The following is a 24,192-nucleotide window of genomic DNA, read 5'->3' on the forward strand; positions in this document are numbered from 1 at the left end:
CCCCAATAATCTCAAAGCGTGGGTCCCCCCCTTCTCAAAAAACCCAATCTAGATCCTAACATAACCACAAATTACAGACCTATCACAACAGTCCCTTTTCTCCTCAAAATATTAGACAGAGTAGCCCATCTCCAAATACAACATTTGGAAGAAAATAACCTCCTAGGCTTGCGACAATCCGGCTTTAGACCTAGGCACGGGACAGAAACCGCCCTCCTGGATCTAAAAATCCAAATGGATGAAGCCAAAGATAAGGGCAATCTGGCCATTTTCCTCCTGTTGGATCTCTCCGCTGCCTTCGATCTGGTTGACCACCAGATCCTTACTCAACACCTCTCTTCGGCTGCCGCATTCTCCCAGAATGCTACCAATTGGATTCAGTCATTTCTGAATGATAGATCGACTAGGGTCTTCGCCCCTTCAGCGGCTGCTGATCCTATCTCAATCCAATGTGGAGTCCCCCAAGGTTCCTGTATCTCTCCCACACTCTACAACATCTTCACTAAGCTTCTCTTTGACCGTCTTGACGATCTGGATGTCAGCTACACCAATTACGCTGACACCCAGGTCCTCATCACACTCACTGGTTGCTATGAAGAAGATATTGCAAAGCTAAACGAAGTCTACCTAGAAATTCAAGCCTGGATGGCCACACATAGTCTTTGCCTCAATGATAAGACGGAACTGCTTATCGTAGGAACCCAGGCCCGCCTCAACAAATTTGACTCCAGATACCAATCCTTCACCATTGTTGGCAACATTATAAAAGTATCCAAAGAGGTCAAAACCTTAGGTGTCTATCTCGACTCCACTCGCTCACTAAAAAAAACAAATAAATGCCACCATCTCATCTACCCCTTACACCAATAAACTTATCAATGCCTGCAGACCCCTATCCTCCTCCAGTTGTCTCACCTTAGCTAGAGCACTGATATCGTCTAAACTAGACTATTTTAACACACTCTTCCTGGGCACCACTACAAAAAATCTGAACAGACTCCAGATTCTACAAAATAACGCCTTACGATACGCTCTTAAGCTCCCGCGCAAGGCCCACATCTCCACAGCCAGCAAAGAAGCCCACTGGCTCCCCATCCGCGACAGAAGTTAAGTTAAGAACCCTGGTCATTACACACAAGTGCCTGTCACTGACTGCCCCACGCTACCTATCTGACAAATTCTCTAGACATAGCACTTCCAGACCCACCAGAACTCCCTATCTGCACCAACTAAAGATACCCACATTTAATCTAAAAACAGCAGGAGGCTCCAGTTTCCCTGTCCTGGCAGCTCAATGCTGGAATACCCTCCCTCTCGCTATCAGATCGGAAGCTTCCTTCTGGCCATTTAGAGCCATGGTGAAATCCTGGTTCTCCACCTAACACGTGGCCACTCATTTACACACATCCTGTCTCTACTCATTTCTACCGTATGACTTACCATATCCTGAAACGGACCACCATGTAACCCGGTCCTCATGCTCGATTGTATTTGCTACTCTCATTGTACCCTCTTGTGTAACATTGAATGTATGCACCCTCTTTCTGTCGTGCAACGATGTGTCTTGTACAGAGGGGTGGTCCTGTCCTCAAATATTTAAACTACACTTGATTTTTGTAGTTGCAATTCTGACACTTCTCCAAATTAGTGTTAATGCATCTACCACAGTATGCAATATTGGAGGAAAGTTCAAATCCATAAACTGGAAAAACAGTTGTAGTGTCCTTTATTAATTAGGCCACATGTAAACACATTGGAAATTCGGTGTAGGAAACTCAAAATTATACATCGAAAAATAGGTAAATTGAACATAAACCTGGTCACCAGTTTAGTGAATAGTGTAAATGGAACAACATATATTGTAAATATTTAGTGCATATTACAAAGACATTCCATTTACAGTGGTGGCAGGTTGTCACTAGATATGGACTGTTTTTGTCCGTGCAGTCCAGTATTCTAAAGTGACTTATTTGAAAATATACTTAAGATTCAACAAGTTGGTACAGTGTGTTAAAAGGCCTTTTAGCAGACCCTATTTTTAGGTTTCTTTAAGCTATGAGCCTGGTGATGTGCAAATATTGTATGTTACTGTGATAATACACTGTCCAACTGGCAAATATGATGTAATATTGCAACACTGGACACAGGAAACACTACACAGCACCAGTACAGCTGTGTGCAGTCAACACACTGTACCCAACTTGTTGAATATTGAATCTTAAGTTGCAAGAGTTACTCTCCATCTGTGGTTCACTGATCTCAAAAGCACCTGTAATTGAATATTACATCCTTAGGTTTTACGATGATCACCGGATGGTCCTGTTATTATATAATACGATTTGCAATGCCATAAATCATACAAGAGTGGCCGTATTGTATTTGAAAAAAACGGGTCTGACTTCAAATTTGGTTTTGTTACCACGTCTTGTACGTGCTAGGATCTTGAGCAAAGGTTCCTGTATTAAAAGTGAAAATGAGTGATTGAAAATAGAAGTAAGGAAAATTCATTGCACCCATTACTCTTTTTCAGATGGCATGTTATGCCATTTAATGACCTGCTGCGGCCATTGAAATGAAATAAACTGTTTCCTCACGAGCCTCATAAGGAATTTAAGGTTAGTGAAATTGTACACCACACCGAGAACAAAGTTCATATGCTCAGTTTTAGATAGTCAAACAATTTTTAATTTTTAAATTTTAGAATTTGGTGATTCAATGACCAACATGCACTGTGCTGACCTATGATTAGCCTGTGCTTGTACTCAGCGTCCTGAAGACGGGCTCAGCAGACTGACTTCAACAGATTTTCGTAATCACGTTAAGTTTTTGGGACCTAGAAACACAAATGTGTGTCGACCAAGCTAAGGAGAAATGATATTGAGGGTTTTCTATTAAAAATGTCCCGTGCATCCCTAACTAACCTCACACATTGGTCAAAAGGTCTAGATCAGATTGAGACATTTGTTGTGCTTACGCTTTAACAAACAAGTTATGTCCGCTGGAAATGTCATATCATGCACTTTTAAGATTTTTGTTTTTGTACACATTTGATATATGAAGATTAAAATATGTTAACTGTAGAGCATTTGTCTGTCTAAATTGAAAATGGCAGTTCATCGGTGTTAAGTGTGAACTCTCGCACCTTGTGTTTGCGAAGGAGGGTAGCTGTATTGTGGAATCCCCTTTATATACTGGAGTCCAGAGTCGGGCAGGCGGTGCTGCGGAACCTGTTCGCTTGTAGGTGAGGCTGGTGAGGAAGTAAGAGATGCTTAATGTTGAGCCTTGCCACCTCCAGTGGTTGTGCGTGTGTGTACTGCTATGTATTCTTTATTCATGAGCATGTGAATCAATGCCAGACCCCATGCTGGAGGTTACCTGTAACTGTTGTTCTCCAGCATGGGTCTGGCATGGATTCACATGTGAACCCTCCTGCCTACCCCTCTGCGGCTCTTTTCTTGTTCCTACTGACACTTTACTTGCTACCAAATCTGAAGATGGCTGCCAGAGGAGGGGCTTAGGTAGAGAGCAGAATGACCCAGAGTCCAGTGAACGGTTGTTGGGAGAAAGACAGTTCAGAAGTGAAACAAACTTTTTTTTTACCGAGGATTCCCAGCCTGACAGGGAATATTCATGAGCATGTGAATCCAAGCTATACCCATGCTGGAGAACAGTTACAGGTAAGTAACTTGTTCCTTCTTCCCAACACCTCCCATGCTTCCCATGCTTCCCATGCTTCCCCATTGGGGCAATTTGCATACTTTACCCACGCATGGGAGGGCATTCCCTCGGACCAGTGGGTGATCAAGACAGTAAGCAGAGGCCATTGTATTGAGTTTCTCCATCCATCCCGATGCCACCCACCGAAAAGTAGAACTTTCATCAGAACATATCCACATCCTCATGGAAGAAGTACAGACCCTGCTGCAGAAGGGAGCAATCCAGGTTGTCACTTATCTTCAGTTAAACAAGGGTATTTATTCTATATACTCCCTTGTACCCAAAAAGGATCTAACCATGTGCCCTGTATTAGACCTGCGTCCTGCAAACAAGTATGTCAAACCTCTAAAGTTCAGGATGACAACTCTGCTGGAAGTAATCCTGTTGCTAATGCAAGGGGATTACATGGCCACCTTAGATATGAGAGATGAATGTTGCCAGCGCCCCAAAAGTATCTCAGGTTGAAGATTGAGAACACTCACTATCATTTCAAAGTACTTCCCTTTGGCATTGTCCCAGCCTTGAGGGTTTTTACCAAGGGACTGGCAGTTGCGGCAGCTCACGTGCACAGGCAGTACATCCCATTATACCCTTATCGGTACATATGAAATTGTAATACAAAGGGTCCAAAGAAACACTGAAACACTTTGTATTGTAAAAATAAAGGATTTATTTAAATACAGGTAGGCCCAGATAAATCTAGGGGTAAGTAAGCACTAACACATTATATGAAATCACAATATAAAAACATCACTTTATGCTTGAAGATACACAGACCAAAGTATACAACTTATTTGGAACACCTGACAGTAGTTCTAGGAAGTCAAAACCTTTTCATACAGTCCGTATAGGTCACACCTATTCTTGGGAGTAAAAAAAAACAATGGTTACTCTCACAATTACATTCAGTAATGCAAGGGCAGTAAACCCCCGCCAGTTATACACGGACTCAGTACAAATCACTTAATCTGTCAACTGGACAATTTACTTTTCGTGAATAGTGGAACACTTATTCCAGGTACTGTAAAAACCTATAACTACTTTTGGGATAACACACAGTTATACTAGGTGAGTAAAACCTAGTTTTGTTGGGAAAAGGGATATCGAATTGCGGCAATAATATCGACACACGTTCAGAACTTTCACACGTGGGGTATAGCTGGCGCTGCAAGTCCATTCGCGGTTGTTGGATACGAAATTCCCTGTCATCACCAAGTAAGTGGACGCATGATTGGGTTAATCTATTTAACACAACGTGTTTAACAGACAACACGGAAGTAAGATACTATAAAAGCTGATTGCCGGCATCCGTTTGTTCTTATGTTTAACAGATGCAAATAAAAGATCAGTGTGGCCCCACCCAACAACGCTGCTACTACTAAAAAGTAAAGACACATGAGGGTGTCACTAACAATTTCCAGGTAAATAATGGACACTTGGGGCACTTTGCTGTTGCGCTAAGGTGCTGGAATGACAAACTGCATCCACAATAAGGTGGTTTATTGTTAAGATGGTTGAGTATCCAAAGTGATTATTTATCCAAAGTTCACTTCTTTTGGATAAATAATCCCTTTGGATACTCAACCATGAAACGGACTCATCTATATTTTTTTGACTAAGCATTATACATTTTGGATACCTATTCATATCGCTTTGAGCTTTGAACTTTGAATAACTACGTACCGAAATTAGGCCCCAAAGAGAGCGGCTGTGTGACCTAGTATTGCTACTTGGTCTTTAGCTTCTGTTGTATTTTTTAAGTCAGGGTGTCTCCAGACTTATCACAGCCAGCTCCTTTAGAACTACTATTTTGAACATCCAACTTTTCTTCTTTTTACATGGATACTAATGTTTAGAGTAATTTTTGAATTTTGTGGTGCCCACTCATTTCTCCGTTTGATAGTTCACTGAAAACACCAGCTCCGTCAGCAGCTCGACAGTCTTCACCGTGTGTGAGACGGCAATCTCCCTAGATTTCGCTCGGATGAGCCATTCATCCAGGTAGGGGAAACGTGGATCCTTGTAGACGCAGCCGTGCCACCACTGGTGCCAGGCAATTGATGAAAACCCTTGGCGCCAACTTAAATCCAAAGGGAAGGGCCTTGAACTGGTAATGTTGCCCTTGAACAACGAAGCGCAGAAACTTGCAGTATCCCTTGTGGATGTGAAAGTAGGCCTCCTCCAAGTCCAGCGACGATTTAAAAAAAAAAAACAAAAAAACAATCGCTTTCTTCCAGCTGTCCTAGCACATGATGAAGGGTGACCATCCGAAACTTCTGGGATTTTATGTACTTGTTCAGACGGCAGAGGTCTAGGATGGGCCTCCAACCGCCTGTCTTCTTGACGAGGAAGTACCGAGAGTACACCCCGGAGCCTCTTTGGAACTAGCTCTATCGCGCCCTTCATCAGCATGGCCCGCACCTCCATCAGAAGCTGAGGGACGTCGTTTTACTGCCTGGCTACTGGTGGTATGCGAGGAAAAGGTCATTGGAATTCCAGGGTGTGTTCGTGGGCCAGCGCGTCCAGCACCCAACCGTCGGGGGCCCAATGTCACAGCCGGTTCAATCTTGCTTTGCTGTGGAGCCGCTGCCTTGGGGACCTGGTCGACGACGGCGACCAGCCGCAGACTGGCTGCGGCTCCTGTAGGCCTCCTGGGCCGAAGAGCGGGACGGTTGACGTTAGGACGAAGAGCTTCCACCGAAGCCTTTGGAGGAACCTTGGGGTTTACCACCGGAAGTCTGAAAGGACGGCCGTCGTTGCTGCAGCGTGTCCATGGCACGAGCTGTCTCAGTGTCCGCCTTGATGGCCTGAAGAGACTAGTCCATAGTCTTGCGAAATAAATTGTCCCCAAAGGGCATGTCAAATACCCTCGACTGCACATCCTGGCGAAAGTTAGTGGCTCTTAACCAACCTTGCAGATGAAGGCAAATGCTGTTGCCCATTTAGCGGAATCTCGTATAGGCAATGTCTGTGGCCACTGATGGCATGGTCCGATACCACCTCGCCCTCATGCAGGATCTCCAACGCTTCGGCTCTCTTGTCATCGGGAAGGAAGTCCAGGAGGCGAGAGATTTTAAACCAAAGATCCCAGTCGTACAGCGCCGCAAGGGCGTTGGCTGTCTTGATGGTTGTCGCTGATGTGATGACTCGTCCCATGGAGTCCAACTTCTTCCCCTCGCTGTCCGGGGGGTGGGGGGAGGGAAGGTCGTTGACCCAGAAGAGCCAGAAGATTTTTTCCTTGCCGCCGAGACCACCGAATCCAGGGAAGGCTAGGACTTCAAATACTTGGGTACAGAGTCCGGCACCCTGTACTTTTCGTACCGGTCCCTCTTCGCCGAGGCCAAGGACGGGTTGCGTTGGTACAGAAGACCCCTCTTCCTCGGGGGTCAGTTGAAACAGGTCCGAGGCCCTAGAGATCATGGCATGGAACGAGTATCTCGTCGGGTGGTGAGGATCTGGGCAGCGGAGATGGGAGGTCTCCTAACCCACCGTGTCTGGGTCCGTATCCTCACTCGGTGCAGAGTGGGTTGGGGGGGCTGAACTTTCCTCTTCTTGGCAGGGGGCACGCCCGATGGCCCTGATGCTGCAGGATCTTCTGGTGACGCGGGATCTTCTGGTGACGCGGGATCTTCCGTCGGCGGAAGGGGCATCCTCCTCCGAATCTACGAGTACAAGGTGTGAAGTGCCTGGAGAATGTCCACCGAAATGTCCTCTGGGGGGTTGAGGTGGTTGCTGAGGTGGCGGAAGTGGGAGCGACTGAGGCAGCGGTCTAGGGTTCTCCAAATCCACCACGCCCTGCTCCTCCTCGGTCTCGTCCCCACTCTCGACGTCTCCCTCGTCGGGGTCCTTTCCATAGGACTTGGCCTCAACAAACTTCTTTTCCAAAATGATCTGAGAGTAGACAGCTCCTTCTCAGATGTCTGTACCCTGCAGGACTACTGTGTCCCCCACCCCCCCCTTCTCTGCGACCAGGGGAGACTGTTTCTGGGAGATGATGGGCATCGCTTTCTCCGGTGTCTTCTCTATGGGCTGTAAAGACGATTCCCTCCTGGCAAGCAGCGAAAACCCTTGCCTTGTGGGCCGCACCCTGCAAACCCACGGCCTTCGCTAGGGACGCCACCACTCCTTTAATGGAAGGCTTTGCCGGGTGAATCTGGGCCTGCACGACCTTGGTCGAGCTGGAGGCCTTCACCTTGGGTGGGGGGGGGGGGTCAGAGGGGAGGGTCAGCACCCCCTCCCCCTTGGCCTTCTCAGACTGGCACATCCGGGTGGTCGGACTTCCTCCTTTGCCGAACCTGAGTATTGGCTCGTGATAAAGGTGCTGGACACACTGAGCTTGCCCTGGCCGCTGGGGAGCCTGTCGCAACAGCGCTACGGGTGCCCGTGGACTCCCCGGTGCTTCACCTTATGTTGGGTCGCCGGAGCGCCCTCAAAAGTCTTAGAAGACTACTCAGTTTTCTTCTTGTGGCTGGGGCAGGCATGCTGCCAAGACTCACCCGTAGCAGGGGCCTTGGCCTGGAGCCACCCGGTGAGACGCATGCGCCGATACTTCCCGGTGCAGGGGGAGGGGGAGGGGGGCTGGGGGACCATCTCCTTGCAAAACACACAAGCCAGACCCCATGCTGGAGAATGAAGAATACACAGCAGTACATAATTACACAACCACGGGAGGGGGCAAGGCTCAACAGAAGCAATTACTCTTACCTCCTCATCAGGCTCACCTTCAAGCGAACTGGTTGCACAGCACTGCTTGGCCAACTCTGGACTCCTCCATGTAATCGCTGTTTACAGTAGAATTTCGTGAAGGTGTGTGTCGACCTCCACGTAGCAGCCCTGCAAATGTCCAGCAGGGGCACACCAGACAGGAACGCCGTTGTAGGAGCGATCACTCTGGTAGAATGGGCTCTCGGAGTGCCAGGCAGCGGAAGGTTTGCCAACCGGTGACAACGAAACAGCTGCAGAGCCACCTGGAAAGAGGGCCTTCCCATGGTTCACAGGACCAAAGTTCACAAAAAGCTGAGAAGTCTTCCGGAAACTCCTAGTGAGGGCCACATAAAACTTCAGCGCTCGGGCCACATCCAACGAGTGCAAAGTCCTTTCAGCCGGCAACAAGGGTGTCGGAAAAAACACAGGCAACACCTAGAGTTTGTTGAGATGAAATTCAGACGGAACCTTGGGCATGGAGGGGTGCGTCCGCAGCACCACCCTCGTCTCATGGAAAGTCAAGTAAGGCTGCTTGCAAGACAGGGCCTGGATCTCACCTACTCATCTCGCAGAGGTGATGGCCACAAGGAAAGCTTTCTTCCACAACAGAAACATGAGTGGGGCGGGCCGGAGCCTTCAGTGGCAGGAATAAGCGGAACCGTCCCTTGAACTCTGACTAGACGGTGCGAACACAGAAGACCGCCGGAGAGACCTGGTGTAGCGGGAGATAGCCGCCAGATGCACCTTGATGGAGGTGTGCACCAGCCCCAATTTAGCCAATGACAGTAAATACGGAAGTACCTGAGGGGCCGTGACCCTCAGAGGGTTGATCTCTTGTGACTGGCACCAAGCCGCAAAACGCTTCCATTTGTGTCCGTAGCACTTCAAAGTAGACTACACCTTGGCAAGTACCTCCCTGCAGTCTGCCTGAAGATCGTAGCCACCGAACTCCAATGCTGCAGGAGCCAGGCCTTCAGGTTCAGAAAGTGTGGGTCGTGGTGCAGAATTGCACTTCCTTCCCTGGCGAGAAGATCCACGACCACTGGCAGCTTGACTGGAGGGGATGCTGACATGCTTTACTTTCCCGAATTTATACCGCACAGCCATGAACCCTTAGGCATTAGGGCACAGACGCAAAACAAACAGAAAAAAAGGGATCCTAATTAACCCTTTAATGCCAGCGACGAGCCGGCTCGTCGGTAAAAACCGCTCCAGGTTGCCACTGACGAGCCGGCTCGTCGCTGGCACTTAAGGGGTTAATGAGGGGGGGAAATGTTGGCGGGTTTGGGCGGTGAATACCGCGATTTTAAAAAAAAGCCATTGGCACTGGGGGGAACCTCAATGGCACTTAAGAGGTTAAGAAGCGAAACAGGCAGCCAAGATCAGCGCAGGTCTATGAAAATAGCCAAGTGTCAGGGATGTCATTTCACCAAAATGCCAGGCGTGGCGGAAGTGACATCACACAACCCTTGACATCACAGGAAGTGATGTCATTTGGCCCCACCCTGAAGTGATAATGCGGGAAGCGATGGAACACGACCTTTCACCAATTGACAAATCAGAAGTGGAATCACATAGCATTGTACACTACGAACAATATGGTTATGATATCGCTATAATGTGATGTACCTTTCATACAAGAATGGATCGCCATATGTATCATTAAGACCAGTGTGTATAGGCGCATATTACCAAATTACGGTGAATGCAAGCAGACGTCCATAACCAAATGATGATGTGTTATTATACAGCACTAACGCTTAAGCGTTTTATATAGAAAAAATATACACACAATATCACCCAACCTGTGTTGGTACTCATTTATCGACATCAGAAGAATGAAAGGCTGAGTTGAGGCATTTAAGAACAGACTAAATCAGTGACTCACCCCCTGAAGTGTGCCTGAAATAAACCTTTAATGAGTCTAGCAATTATTGTATAGATTTCCAGAAAGACACATTTGGTATTCTTATTCTTTCTTATTTAGGGTCATTGCTGAAAGTGTTAGACTTGTGGCACTGGGGCCTCCTGAACAACAAAGCCAGCCACTCCAGAAGTAGAGAGTCACATGGTGCTGCCCACAGCCTAGGAGCTTGCATTACACACACCCAAAAAAAAAAAAAAAAAAAAACCAAAAAAAAAAAAAAAATGCACTTTCCTTTTTTTCCAGAGGTCGCAAGGGAGAGGTCGCAGTTGCGACCTCTGGTGACCCCTAAATGACGTCCATGCCAAGTCTTCAGTTTTTTCTTAAAGCTAGTAAGCAATACTTGATCCCGAAGATCTGGGGGGGGGGGGGGGTTTGCAGGAGCGTTCCAGGCCATAGGGGTTGCAATAGAAAAGGCTCCTTTAGCCATCTTCTTAGACTTGCCTCTAGGTATAGTCATTAGGTTCTAAAGGCTAGACCTAAGAGACCGGCTATTTGACTTGATAGAAATCAGATCTTCTAAGTACTTCGGCATTAAGCCAAATCTGCATTTCATGGTTATTGTAAATAACCAAAAGTGAATTAGAGAGGCTATGGGGAGCCAGTGAAAAGACCTCCTTGCTTGTGAAACATGGTCGCAGCGGTTTAATCCAATCACTATTCTTTACAGCCCCATTTTGCACCACTTGAAGTCTGTTAATGCCAACTTTGCTGGTCCCAATAAGAAGGCTACCACAATAGTCCAGCTTGGATCCCATAATAGCTCTAGCTAGGGTCTCAGCGTTTGCTTGGGAAATAAAGGGGCACAGAGGAGCAAGTAATTTTATGTAGTAAATTGCCAAGGAGACTAGACTTCTCACGTGAGCTTTCATATTTAAGTGCTGATCCAACACCACACCCAAGGTCTTCACTTTCTTCTGTGGTTTGATGATCACATCGCCTAGGTGAAATTCCAAATAATGTGGCCCCAGCTTCTTGATCATGGATTGCGTACCAACTATGATTAGTTCTGTTTTTTGCCCGTTAAGGGCGAGGTTGTTTTCAATGATCCATTTTTTTACTAGAGAATAAACTCTCAAGTTCCTCCTCGTCAGAAGAATGGGAGCCTGCCAAAGGGACGACACACTGGGTGCCGTCGGCATAGTTGGTAAACAACACTCCCTCCCATTCGAAGGTATCAAAGAACGGGGTAATATAGATGTTATAAATACAGGGGGACAGGCAGGCCCCCTCAGGAAATCCAAACACCAATACAGGATAAGCTGCTGCCTCCACTACAAAAGACACAGCTGATTTGATTATTAAGAAACAAAATGGTCCATTGAACTGCCTCCGGCAAGAAATTTGCTACTTCCCCTAGCCTGTCGGTATGCTGAGAAGGTCCGGGTACCAGATCTGCCACGGCTGCGCTGGTGTGACGAGGATCATCCTGCACCAGTACCGTCTAAGTTGACTGATGACTCGAAAGAGTATCAGCAACGGAGGGAAAGCGTACAGAAACAGGTCTCCCCAGGGGAATGAGTGTGTCCCCCATGCTCCACTGCTGGCGAACCTCACGCACTTGGTGTTCATCGCTATCGCAAAAAGATAGGTTTGGGGACTGCCCCATTTGAGGAAAAGGTTGTCCACTTGATCCTGCCGAAGCTCCCACTCGTGGCAAGAGCACAGTTCCCGGCTGAGAGAATCAACAACAGTGTTATTTACTCCTGCCAGGTGAAACAGGATGAGGAACATCCCCTGGGCAACGGGCCAGTGCCACAAGTACTGCGCCTCTTTGGAGACAGCTGGGATCTGGTGCCCCCCTGCTTCCGGATGTAAACAATGCAGTGTTATTGTCCGTGAAGATGTTCACCACTTTGCCCTTGAGGGACGGCCGAAACGATCTGAGGGCCCAAAACACTGCCCGTGACGTGTAGAGTCTTCTCTTCTGGCAGCCATAGACCTCCTGGCACGAAGACATCCGGTGTGGGCTCCCCATTCTTACAGGGAAGCGTCCATCGTGACCATCTCCTGGTACGGGGGATCTGGAAGTCGGTGCCTCCTGTCATGTTGGAGCGCATGTCCCACCACCTTATTGCTCAACGAAACTCCTCGTAGAATGCGATTTTGTCCTGAAGCATCCAGACACCTGGACCCAACGGTCGTCAAGGAATTCCTGTAGTGGGCACATCCGGAATCTGCAGTGCCGAATCAGGTATGACATGCCGAGCAGCCTCCGACTGACGCTAGGCAGGACACTGTAGAGCCTGGATCCCAGGAACAGCGCGTCTTGCGATGGAGTCAAGCAGGACTTTGCATAAATCACTGAGATCCCTTGGTCCGTCAGCAGTCTGACGGTCTTCGTCGTCCAGGTAAGGATACATATGGATCCCTTGCAGTCGTAGATGGGTCGCCACCGGAGCCAGGCACTTGGTAAAGACTCTGGGAGCAGACTTCAGCCCGAAGGGGAGAGCCTTGAACTGGTAATGCATCCCTTGAACGAAGTGCAGAAACGTACGATGTCCTTTGTGTATGGGGACGTGGAAGTGCGCATCCTCTAGATCCAATGACGACAAAGTCTCCCTCCTACAGCTGGCCGTGATGCAGCGTGACCATCCTGAACTTCTGGGACTGTATGTACTTGAGTCGTCGTAGGTCGAGATTGAGCCTCAAACCTGCGGGCTTCTTTCTTACAAAGAAGTACCTTGAGTAAACTCTGGGGCCCCAGATTCGCTTTGGAACCAGCTCTATTGCCCCCTTTTTTTTTTTAAACCTTGCCTGAACTTCCAGCAGCAGCTGAGGGATGTGTAGTTCCCGTTGGGCCATCAGTGGTATTCGCGGACACTTCCGTTGAAATTCTAAAGTGTGTCCGTGGGCGAGAGAGTCCAGCACCCATCAATCAGTGGAGATGGTCTTCCACACGCTGCTGAAGTCAGCCAGCCGGCCTCCCACTGGGGTACAGGGGTGGGGGGGCAGACCCCTTGGACAGTTCAGTCCTGCTTGGAGGTCGGCGCGCCACCCTGGGAGCCTAGACGATGCCAGCGGCCACCTCCGAAGCCCTTGGAGCGACCGCTGTTTGCTTCCTGGGTCAAGGAACGGGAGGGTTGGCAGTAAAAGGATGAGGCCCCGCAGAAACGCTTCGAAGACCTGCTAGACTTCCCTACTGAGGAATAAAAGGACGGCTGGTGTTGTTGCAGGGTGCCCGTGTCGGTCTTGATGGTCTCTAGGGATTCATTGGCAGCCTTCCCGAACAGGTTGTCTGTCGAACGGCATGTCCAGAACCCTCGTCTGGACGTCTTGTCTAAAGGTGGTGGCGTTATTTGCATGTTTAAAGAATCCATAGAAATGAATCCGGAAATCAAAGGTTTAAGACTAAGCAATTCATATGAATAACACTTCACAGACTTTAAGGACTTACCAAACTGAAAGTACATTTGGAGTTACCATTCTGGTAAATAGTTGGCTCAGGTGAGAGTTCTTCAATGGAGATTGCCATTGTTATATGTGCAGCATTATTTTATTCTACTTTTCGAAACTATTTTAATGGGTTTTGATAATTACGTTTATTGCAGACCACAGCATAGAGGGATTTTCCCTTGCTGCTACAGGACCTGCTTTTGCGCTTGATGTTTTGACTAGATATGGAAATTACACGGCTATTAGAATAAGCGACTGGACCCAAATATCAGTGTGCTAAGCATGCTTTGGAAGTTCACTTTACTGGTAGCACTTTACCATTAGTGAATGCACCACTAACCATGAGGCAGTGCGCACAGGGGTTTTGTCTCGGCTTAGTATTACTTATGCACGCCTAAATCATTCACATGGATCACTATGTGCTAGATAGAATGGGTTCACATTTTATTTTTACCAATTAGATGCATTGACTTTGACATGCCTAATAACAGCACGAGTACATTTGCTCGACCTATAGAAATTTGAAATTTTAACTGAACCATGCAGTATTATGCATTTTGTGTTATAATTAATGTCCCCCTTCCTTTTATTTTATTTTTCCTAAACTCTCATTGGTTCTCCACGTACCTTTCCACTACTCTACTCCATCCCTGACCTGATGAGTGACAACATTTGGTATGTTTTGTTCTATTTCCAACCATTAGAACAATAATTTAACATGTATAATTTGATAGTGTGAAATTGATATTTATACCCCAATTTCGAATCACATAATGCTATGTGAATGTTATACAATAACAAATTGTAATTTGCTTGCATTCAATGTTGACTACAGCCTTGAGAACTACCAGTGAGGTCGAAACACGTGTCAGCTGATCAGAAACCAAAGAAAAATAATAAATAACCATCAATATCTGAAATTGTGTCATATATAACAAGTTTTCAATTTCAGTGGATTTTGTATAAACATTGGGGGTTTAAGAGGATGAGATACCGTCCCAACCCCAATAATCCTTTGTCTAATTAATCAAACCTTTGTGGGAAGTTTGTGGGACTTTGGCCAACTCGCTGCCACCCATGCCTTGGATTATTTGTGTTTTTCGCACTACTACTAATTCTAGTACTTTTATTATTTTTGAGAGTGGTAATTAGCACCCAACCAATAGATCGATCCCACAACCCAGTCCTTCTTGCTTAATCAGTTACAACATGGCATTTGCATCGTACATTAACATACAAGTTAATCAGTTACAGATATCTTATAGGTTTTAGGTAGTTACAAGCATCTTCGGTACATCTTAGGCTTCTTAATCAGTCTTGGGCATCTTAGGCACATCTTAGGCTATTTTTGACCAGTTTACATCAGTCATGGTATCTTGGGCAGTGGCGTGGGTATGACAGGACAAGTGTGAACCTCAGCATAGGACGAGGAGAAAATGTGTTAGGCAGTGGGTAATATAGAGTAAGGTATGCTATGTTCATTTTACTATGGAAATGTGTTGAATAGCCAGGTTTTAAGTTCTTTCTTTAACTTGGGTAAGGAGGTTTTGTTGCTGAGGTGGGTGGGAAGCGAGTTCCAGATGCGGGCAGAAGCTACGGGTAAACTGGCCTTGCCGGCTCTGGAGGTAGTGAAGCATGGGATATGGAGGTGTGTGTTGGCGCTAGATCTGAGTATTCTAGGTGTCGTTTTGCAAGAGATGCTTCGATTGAGATAGCTGGGGGCCATGTCAGAAATGCATTTATGGGTAATGGTGAGTTTTGTGGAAACTTCTCGCTTGTACTGGGAGGCAGTGAGCGTCTCTTCTATGTTGAGAGATGTGCTCTCTTTTGTTAATGCCCAGAGCTGCTCCAGGGGCTTTGTTTTATAGGAGTTTAAGTTTAGATAAGTTGTTTGAGGTGCCTAGCAATAGAACATTGCAGTAGTCAATTTTTGTTAGGATGAGGGCTCTAGCGAGTGTCAGACAATTTACAGTGGAGATTAAGTGTCTGCTTAGTGTGATGAGCTTGGCTGTATAAGCCGTGGAGGAGGCAAGCGCGCTAATATGGTTGTTGATGGTGAGATTGGAGTCAAGGTATACTCCTAGGGTTTTAACTTTGTGAGAAATGGGGGTACCATCTATAGCTATGGCGGTGGAGTTTAGTCTGGCTGGGGTGCCGACTATGATGATCTCAGTTTTTTCTCCGTTAAGGCAGAGACTATTGTTGGCCATCTAGATTTGGAAGAGGGAGTACATTTTATTGATGCAAGCTGTGTCATGTTCGAGGTTGCCTGTGATGGGAATAAGAATTTTCATGTCAGCGAAGTTCGTGTAAATTACTCCCAGGGCGTCTAGTGCCATGAATATTGTGTGGGCGTTCTAGAGCGTAGGGGAGAGGCAGGATCCTTGCGGTACTCAGAGTTACAGGGATGGGGTCGGCTGCTTCTTCCCCTAAGGTGACTCTGGAGGTGCGGTTGGATAGGAAGGGTTTTATCCAAGTAGTGGATTTATTGGAGAAGTGGAAGTTTGTAGCGAGGGTTTGGCATAACTTACCATGGTCGACTAAGTCAAACGCCGCAGAGAGGTCAAAGAGTAGTAGGATGCCCAGTTTACCAGAGTCCCTAATAGAGTCCATGTGTTTTTTAGGTCTAGGAGGGCAGTCTCAGTACTGTGACTGGGGCAGAATCCCGATTGGCTGTCCCTTAGCCGATGGCTGTGTTCTAGGTGGGTTTGGACTTGGGTGTATACTATTTTGTCTATGATTTTGAGGAGAAATGGCACTGTAGTTATGGGCCTGTAATTTGTTGGGATTGCTGGGTCTAGTTAAGGTTTTTTGAGTAGGGGCGTGACCAAAGCGCCTTTAATAGATGCTGGTATTTCACTAGAGTTGAAAGATTTGTTAACAAATTTGGTGGTAATAATAATAATAATAATAATAATAATAATAATAATAATAATAATAATAATAGGTGCTAGTGTGGTGGCGCAGTCCGACTACTTTGGCAGGGAAACTGTCTCCTTTACGGTTGTATGGCTTGAGAGAGGCTATTGTTTTGAGGACCTGGTCCTCAGTAACTTCGGGTATATCAGATCTTGTGGTGTCTAGTGGGTGGGGTGGAATGGTTGTGCGCTCAAGGAGCTTCTTTTGCGAGGCTATTTTGCTTTGAGTGTATTCACTTTAGAGGATAATGCATCCTGAATAGTGGTACACCAGGCTTTGCTAATAGTCATGGGGCTGGTGGGTTGGATGGGGGATTCTAGTTCTCTAATGACAGTGAATAATTCAATAATTATTGTGTTACAGGCCGTATTGGAAATACGATTATTGAGCGATACGGCTTTATGAGAGTATACCCTCGTTTTGTACAATTTGGATAGTTGTTGCAATTGGATACAGAGCTCAGGGTAATTATTTTTTCCTGGTTAAATGTCTTAGGGCTCTTTTTTGGCTTCCGAGTTCTACGAGTTCATCGTTGAACCAGGGGGAGCTGCTTTTGGACTTGGGCAGTTTGGTTGTAAGAGGGGCTACTTCAATTGCGCTTATAAGACATTGATTCGCAACACTCTGTGCTGATGTCTAGTGCTTTGGCATTTAGCAAACTGTTGAGTAACGGATTTAAGTTCTCGGGGGTGAGTTTGTGTGCATTTCTAACCTGAATGGGGACTGGACTACATGGTTTAGCTGTTGGGTCTATGTCTAAGTTTATGTTGAATTTGATTAAGTAGTGGTTAGTCCATTGCATTTTGAGGATGTCTACTAAGGTTACTGCGGTACTCAATGTGAGTATCCAGTCGAGAATTCTACCTTTAGAGTGAGTAGGGGAGTTCACTATTTGGGAGAATTGCATCTCACAGAATGCCTTGTGGCAGGCTGTTGCTTTGCTGTCCATGGGGTCGTTATAGCCTAGATTAAGGTCTCCTAGGAGGATATACTTGGGTTATTTGAAGCACTTGGCGCTCTGTATACTATTAGTAAGTTGATTGTTTCCTTGGGGCTGACGGCTCGTTTGAAAGCGAGTGCTGTTTAGCCAGTAGGCTATTCCATTTTACATTCCCTAAATTGTAGTGCAGTTTTGTGGATAATAGCTACTCCTCCACCTATGGCAACCGATCGATCCGCTCTAAGGAGGGTGTATTCGGACTGGATGGCTAGTGCAATCTGTGGACCTGAGGCAGTATGCAGCCATGTTTCGGTGCGCACCAAGAAGTCAAGTTTAGATTCTAGTATGCAATTGTGTGCGTCTATTGCATGGGTCCCAAGGGATCTGACATTTAGTAGGGCTCCTAACAGAGGCTGACTCTGTTTGAGCGAACTTAAGGGCAAGGTCGCATGGGTCCGGGAGGGGGTCAGGGTCGCTGCAGTGTTAGGAGTGATTTGCAGGATCTCATTGGAGTTGCTGGACAATTGGGAGTTGATGTCGGGTGTCTCCTGATTCACGTGTAGCCTGGTGGTAAGAGTGAAAAGAGGAGAGGCAGGTTGGTTTTTAACGTGGAGGTGTTGTTGGTGGCGAGCTGAGAGTCTATTGTTTCTTTTTGCTGTAGTGGGAGGTAGTTTTGACTATGTTATGTGTAGTTCTGGTGGAGAGACCAGCGTAATCTGCCCAGTAGTGGCAGGGAGTGCCGAGGTGTGCTTGGGAATGCTGGAGAACTGGGAAGGAATGGTGTGGGGCAGGGCAAGGGGTGGTGTCTGGGCAGTGTAAACAGGCCAGGCCTGTTTTATGGAAGATCAATACACCATTAGAGCAGACCGAGTTATCAATGGGCGTGGTTGCTGGGTGACTTGGAGTTGCAGTGCAGGGGCTGGTATTGTGGGTGCCGTTGGGCATAGTTTGGTGGAATGAAGCACTGTATAGTGGAAGGAGGGGGGCAGAGGGTGGGGCAGATAGATAGGAATGGGGCTGGGGCTCTTGTGTGTGGGTGCCCAGTCCTAGTGCAATGTGTCTTGTTAGTCTGCAGGGTGGCGCGTGTAGTTGCATCAGAACAGGTGCTCTGGCGAGGTGCATGTGGTTCTAAGGAGACGCACTAGTAGCGCCACGGGTATGCCTAATGGTTGCAGTGGCTTGCTGATGAGGATGCTGATGGATAGGATGGTCGGATGAGGGCAGGTAGCAGAGTATTGTAGACTGGCGATGCAGTTTGGTAATTGGCGTGGTAACAGACTGCTAGTAAGGTCGATAAGCCAGGGGATACTTATACAGGCAACTAAGCTAATTCAGAATTCGACAATGGGCTAGAGAACATCATTAGTAATATTTAAGTTCATGAATGGGCTCTGGGTAATAAAACGCAGAGTGGCTGGTTTGGTTGAAGGCTGAGGTGCAACAAACATTGGCTAATGTAAAATTGGGCAGTAGAAACACTTCAGAAAACATGGGCTAGTACACAGGTAGACCAAGAGCCAGGGAAGCACAGCATGGAAATGGGCCAATACGATTTTGGTCTAATTTAGGAATTAAGCATTATGCTAATGAACATGGACTAATGCAGGATTGGGCAGTGGAAACATCATAAAGATTGGGCTAGTACACAACTAGACCGTAAGCCAGCGACATGCAACATGAAAATAGGCAAATACAATTTTGGTCTAAATTCGGAATTTGGCAGTATGCTAATGAGCCTCATGAACATGGCCTAATACAGGATTGGGCAGTGAAAACACATCATAATTTTTCACTAGTGTACAAGTAGACCATGAGCCAGAGGAGCACATCATAAAATAGGGGAATACAATTTTGTGCAGTGGGCCTGAGAAGCGCCCTACACGTCGGCTGGATCAAAGGATGTGTGAATGCCTTGAACAAGGGGTTACGTTAGCGACTGGGATAAACAAGCCACGAGGGGTCATTCGAGGCGGAAGTTAACAATGATTGTACCATTAGAATAGTGGACAGATCAATTTGTAATCAATGCGTAGCTAACAGTTCAGAAGTACTTTGAGCTAGTATTCAACGTACAAGAGCGGTGTTTTACACAAATAACTTAGTCCAGAATTTGAATTTCAGGCACGGTGGGACCAAATGTTTCTTACCCCGTCACAGGACAGACATCTGTAGCTGGGGTAAATGGTGCCACTCATAGTTGTATACGGATCCTGGTAGCTTAACCTCGGTGCAAAGCAGCGAACATTTTCAGCTGGGCACGCGCTTTGTCGTAGTGGAGTCGCCGCGGAGATAATAAAGGAGTGCAGGAGACTATGGCTCGCAATACGCATGGATGAGCACACAGGACAAATATAGTAATATTCGTGATGAAATTAGGTGCAATGGCAATCAGAGTGGAAGTGCAAGGGTAGGGGCTTGAAGGCACTGGGTAATTATGCCAGCAAGCTTACCTTTAGGTCCTCTCAGGGATGATGATGCACTTGGTGCTGCTCCAGCAGCACGGGCACCGCCAGTGAGCTCCTGCTCAGGCGGTGGGTCGGGTGAAGATATACAAATACAGTTACTTGTTTAGGCCTTAGACAACTCTTAACAATGAAAAACCACAGTTAAGTAACACTGACACATTCATTACTATTATATACATAATTCCGTTTGAAATACAGTTAGAATGATATTAAGATACTGTAAGCATAGTAAACCAAGTGAATAAAGAAACAGAACCAGGTATGTAATCAACAAGTGGAGGACTAATCGGCTGAATATAAAGGATTTGGTAAACCCCATACAATACTTTAGAAATAAGGTACCATCCTTACAAAGTCCTTCCAAACTATAAATGCAGGGGGCCTAGTGCACTTAAAGTGACAAGTCCAAATAAATGTATTTTAAAGCAGCTAGGACTCCATTTAATAAGTTGAAAAAAGTTGGCCTGAGCCAACCGGTAGATTGCAAGTCCCTACAAGTTCAATAAGAAGAAGAAAGTCTTTCAACCTCTCTCCCAATCCATTCACCTTAGTGTAGAGTGAGGGAAGAATATCTGACCAGAACACCACCGTTCAAGACTAGGCGAGAGCTAGGGCTAGGAGGTTACCCCCACAGAATCCTGGGGAGAGGGAGAGGGCAGAATAGGTACATTTACTAAACCCCTGTACCGGATACACTCTGGGACCACTGTAGCCCCTTCTCGATCCTTGCCTTGGTTAAGTTGGAGCAGGTCCAGGAGCCTTGGGACCAAAGGTTACTTTAAGTGTCAGGTTTTTGGGCCTGGCCAATTAGTGGTTTCAGGATCTGTTGGACTGTTACTGGACACTGGGAAGCTGGACTCACAGACTACGGTCAACCTCTGAGCATTCCCAGAGTGCGATGCAAGTGGCAAATATTAATGGCCACTTAAAGAAAATGCCGGAAGTCGACCCTTGTGGTGTAAACAAAGAAGCTTGTCCACCAAGACCCTCTTCATGGTGGAGAGCTCCAACTTTTGGGAAATGCTTTGTGCCATAAAATGAGGACCTGCAGCATCCCAAGCTTTAACTCACAAAGACAACTGGTTCAGAGAAGTAGCTTAAGAGGACGTCCAACCAGACCCACAAGAGGATTCCGGGCCTCTGCTCAAAGGTTCAACCGTTTGAGGCACTTGGAGGTCAGGACTGGTTGTTCCCACTGGTCGAGGGATTCAAGCACTGATGAAGGTCTTCAGATATCTGCCGATAACAGGGCTTCACCAGCCGAGTGAAGAAAGGGCTGCTGGAAGGCTCCAATGCAGACGTCTGTGTCTTCAGCTGGCTGCTCGGCCTCTTAGGAGCATTGGCTCCAGCAATGATCTGGGCAATGGCTGCAGGAGTCTCCTTTTGGCCAGAATCCAGGCTGGAGTTGCCCCCAGCCCACAAATGGCAAAGAACTGCACCATTCACACTTGACCATCTGCTTTCCAATACTTGCCAGCCTATGGCCACTACCTTTGCCCCTCAACAGACACTTTGGGCACGAATGTGGATGGGGTCTAGACAGCCCCAGCCCCCACATCTCGCCACAAACAGACGAAAATTTGCCCGCGAAAGGGCTTACCATATTGGGAAGATCAGGCCACTCCAGAGCAGAAAGAAGGTGAAACTATAACATGTACAAAGGGCAGGCAAAAATGTGGCATAGCCAGTTTAAAGTATATGGTACTGCAAATGGCATTAAGCTGTAAAATGCAGAAGTGTACAAGACTATAAGGAAGAAAACAATACAAAAAGTATCCGCTGCCACCAGCCCATCCAGTACAGATCATGTAAATAACTCCAAAGTTACTAAAAACAAAGTTAAAAGACACAATGTCTCGGCCACACTGCACAGAAGGTGTTGGATAAAAATGGGGAATTTTACTTTGGAGGACAGATTTCTTCTGCGCGGATAGCTATAGGGACTATCAGTGCCGCCAAAACAGATGCGCGTAGCAAGGTAAGAGTGGTGAAAAGCCTTTACTTCCAGCCAAAAGTCAAGAAAGGTCCTAAACAAAAAGCAAAAAGGTAAGGCGTCCTTTTAAAGTCAATGGAGGGAAAGCAGCAGAATGAAAACTATTTCCGAACAACCATATATATCCCTGCCTACCTTTGAACCTGAGGGATTAGGCCAAACAAAACGAGTTGCTCACAAATAAGAGGGCTTAACCCACAAGGTTGCCATTTCAGCCACTATAATGGACTAACGGCAACCTCAGAGTAACAACAAAAAGGTGATTAGAAAACCTAAAATATATTTAGAAAATTAACACTACCAGCAAATTAACAGGTTTTTTAATTTTGTTACAGACATCAAACTATCAATGTACAGGGCCCATTTAGCAAAGTCCCTATGTTTCAAATCCCACACTAAGAAAAAAATACTGGAGGAGAGTGACAGTGTTGCAGTCCCATCATAGGCAGCGAACGCTGAACTAAGAAGAGCACAGAAAAAGATCTGGTACTTACGCATTCTCCTCATCGAAGTTTGCTCGCTTTGAGCCAATCTTGTAGAACGAAGGAAGCTGTGGAGGTCCACCTTTACCATAGCCCCCAATGGAAGTGGAACCAAAGGCATTGTGAACCGGTGTAGGGAGTTTTGGTTCCTCCTTCTTTCCCGTTGCAATCGCAAAACCACCAAAACCAAACCCCCGTTTAGTGCCAGGGCCACCTTTGTTCCAGTTCATGTCAGATCTGTCAATGTAAAATATACAGTTACAAGTGCCAGCATATACAAAAATGAAATTCCCATTTACCATTACACTGCATTCTCCCTCATATTTTAAAGGATGAAACGCGTCAGATGGATTTAAAACGTTTGATTGGGCACTTAAAACAAAGGTGCTGTCGTTGGAACTAGTTAAGGCAATGGGGGAAAAGTAAGGGTTTGTGAATTCACTAATCTAGTAAACCTTTTTCAATTCCTTTCACTCATGACAAGTCACATCTTGGAAAGTCATAATAGGGTCAACAGCTGTTACTTTGGAAACAACTTGAATGAGCCAACAAACAAATGCAACCACTGTTTGCCAATGTTGTAAAATGCTGGACACTTCTGAATAGGAGTTGATGGATCCAAGGCATTTGCCCCCTTCCCCCCCCCCCCGAGCCCCCCCAAGATAGAGCCAACCCCTTTGGGTCTAGGGAGGTGAACCCGCTAGGTTTAACCTCCTCTAGGGGACAGGTAAAGTGGGGTAGGTTAGGACTGGATTTCTATACTCTGGCCTGGTGGCCATATACGAGGCCAACCTAGTTTGTGACAGGGACAACTCTGGGAGCTAGAGCCAAACCAGTTCAAGTAGCAACGGAGAGTGGTCAAGGGTAAGGCTCAGGAAGGGCTGAGCCTGGTCAGGGGACCACAATGAGTCGAAGGTAAGTAATCAAAGATTAAAATTATACATGTTATAAAAACACTATTTTTATGGCCAAGCAAACACCATACAAATGACTATAAGCAGTTTGTAATACATCACAAACTAATAATGAAATACAAATATATAACCACAGCAACCAGTGTAATAAAACCACAATGCCACCACCCCATAACACTGAAAGGAAAGGTATGGTTATATTTGTAATCGCGAATCCACAAGAGAAACAACTAACTTTATAAAGTTCAATGCCAAGTTCACTGGGGCCTTCTGCCCTGAAAGTTCACCAAGTTAAAAGTAGTTCTGTAAGGCAGGAAAAGTTAGGAGGAGGGTGTTTTGTGGTCAGGAAAAAAGTTCCAGAAGTGAGGTGTCTATGCTATTATTTTGTGGTCCCCGAGTGTCGAGCCCGTAGTGCTGCCCCCTCCATTTTGTGCCTTATTTTCGTAGTAAATTCAGGCCCCCAGCGCAGCTCTCAGGCCATTTGATTGCCGTTGTAGCTCCCTCCTCCAGTCCCTCCCTCCCTCCTCCCCCGATTGGTCCATTCTCTGTATCTTACAACCTTTCAGGGCAGCGCTCTGCCCGTGCAACCCCCGCGGCAAAGGACCCGAGGCAAAGGACCCGAGGCAAAGGACGGCACCTGCAGAGAAAACCTCATACTGTGTTGGTACGTGTTAACCTGGGATGCCTGCAGCCATCAACCGACAAGGTAGGTGAGGGTCTGAACAGTGGGTGTCCCGC

At 46.6% G+C, this 24,192-nt stretch overlaps 1 protein-coding gene across 4 annotated transcripts in view; it reads right to left on the reverse strand.

The window, feature by feature from the left end:
- The window catches only part of DDX42 (DEAD-box helicase 42), a 459,832-nt gene that overhangs the window by 390,267 nt on the left and 45,373 nt on the right, over nt 1-24,192 (reverse strand). For all 4 annotated transcript variants that reach the window (XM_069634107.1, XM_069634109.1, XM_069634108.1 and 1 more), the window contains one exon: nt 22,553-22,777. In XM_069634107.1, the coding sequence (XP_069490208.1) occupies nt 22,553-22,777 (225 nt within the window). The remainder of the gene's footprint in view (nt 1-22,552; nt 22,778-24,192) is intronic.

This window comes from Ambystoma mexicanum, chromosome 13 (assembly GCF_040938575.1).
Source record: "Ambystoma mexicanum isolate Mex_15411 chromosome 13, UKY_AmexF1_1, whole genome shotgun sequence".
NCBI lineage: Eukaryota > Metazoa > Chordata > Amphibia > Caudata > Ambystomatidae > Ambystoma > Ambystoma mexicanum.